Below are 474 nucleotides of genomic sequence, written 5' to 3'. Positions count from 1 at the left end.
TAGCAGATCTCCAGGCACGAAGGCCAGCGATACAAGCCAGCCTGCTCAACCGAGCGCAGATGCGGTGTACTCACAGGTACTTCTTGTCGAGCCCAACTCACTTGCTGCATGGACAGAACATGCCGCAACTACCTACCAAATTGCAAATTATGACCAGCGTGCAGGTGCACCACGCCTCTCGCAACGCCTTCACTCAGGCTCTCAGCCATGCCTGCACCAGCGCGTCGCTGTACAGGCTGTTCTTGCAACAACCGAACGCACGCTCTGCAGTCCGCACAGTGCTACCCCTGCGCATACCGCTGCTTCCCACCCCTTCGACAAAAACACCCCCACGCGAACGGACGTCCCGACCACCGCTCTACATTCTGCTGGAGCAACTCGCATTCCTCGTTCGCCTTTGCGCCTTGGGCGCCAATGCAACGGCGCACGCACACAGACTCACTAACCACACTCGCCCTGTCCCAAGTGTTGCAC

General features: G+C 58.9%; 1 protein-coding gene across 1 annotated transcript in view; it reads right to left on the bottom strand.

Moving 5' to 3' along the window:
* The window catches only part of EMH_0018000 (uncharacterized protein), a gene marked incomplete at both ends in the record, with an annotated part of 917 nt that extends 708 nt beyond the window's left edge, over nt 1-209 (bottom strand). The window contains one exon of the mRNA XM_013501038.1: nt 137-209. Within this exon, the coding sequence (XP_013356492.1) occupies nt 137-209 (73 nt within the window). The remainder of the gene's footprint in view (nt 1-136) is intronic.
* Between the last annotated feature and the right edge of the window lie 265 nt (nt 210-474).

The sequence above is a fragment of the Eimeria mitis genome, genomic scaffold (assembly GCF_000499745.2).
Source record: "Eimeria mitis Houghton genomic scaffold, Emh_scaff621, whole genome shotgun sequence".
Taxonomy (NCBI): domain Eukaryota; phylum Apicomplexa; class Conoidasida; order Eucoccidiorida; family Eimeriidae; genus Eimeria; species Eimeria mitis.
Note: the sequence above shows the minus strand (reverse complement) of the source record. Positions and strands in the feature narration are given on the sequence as shown.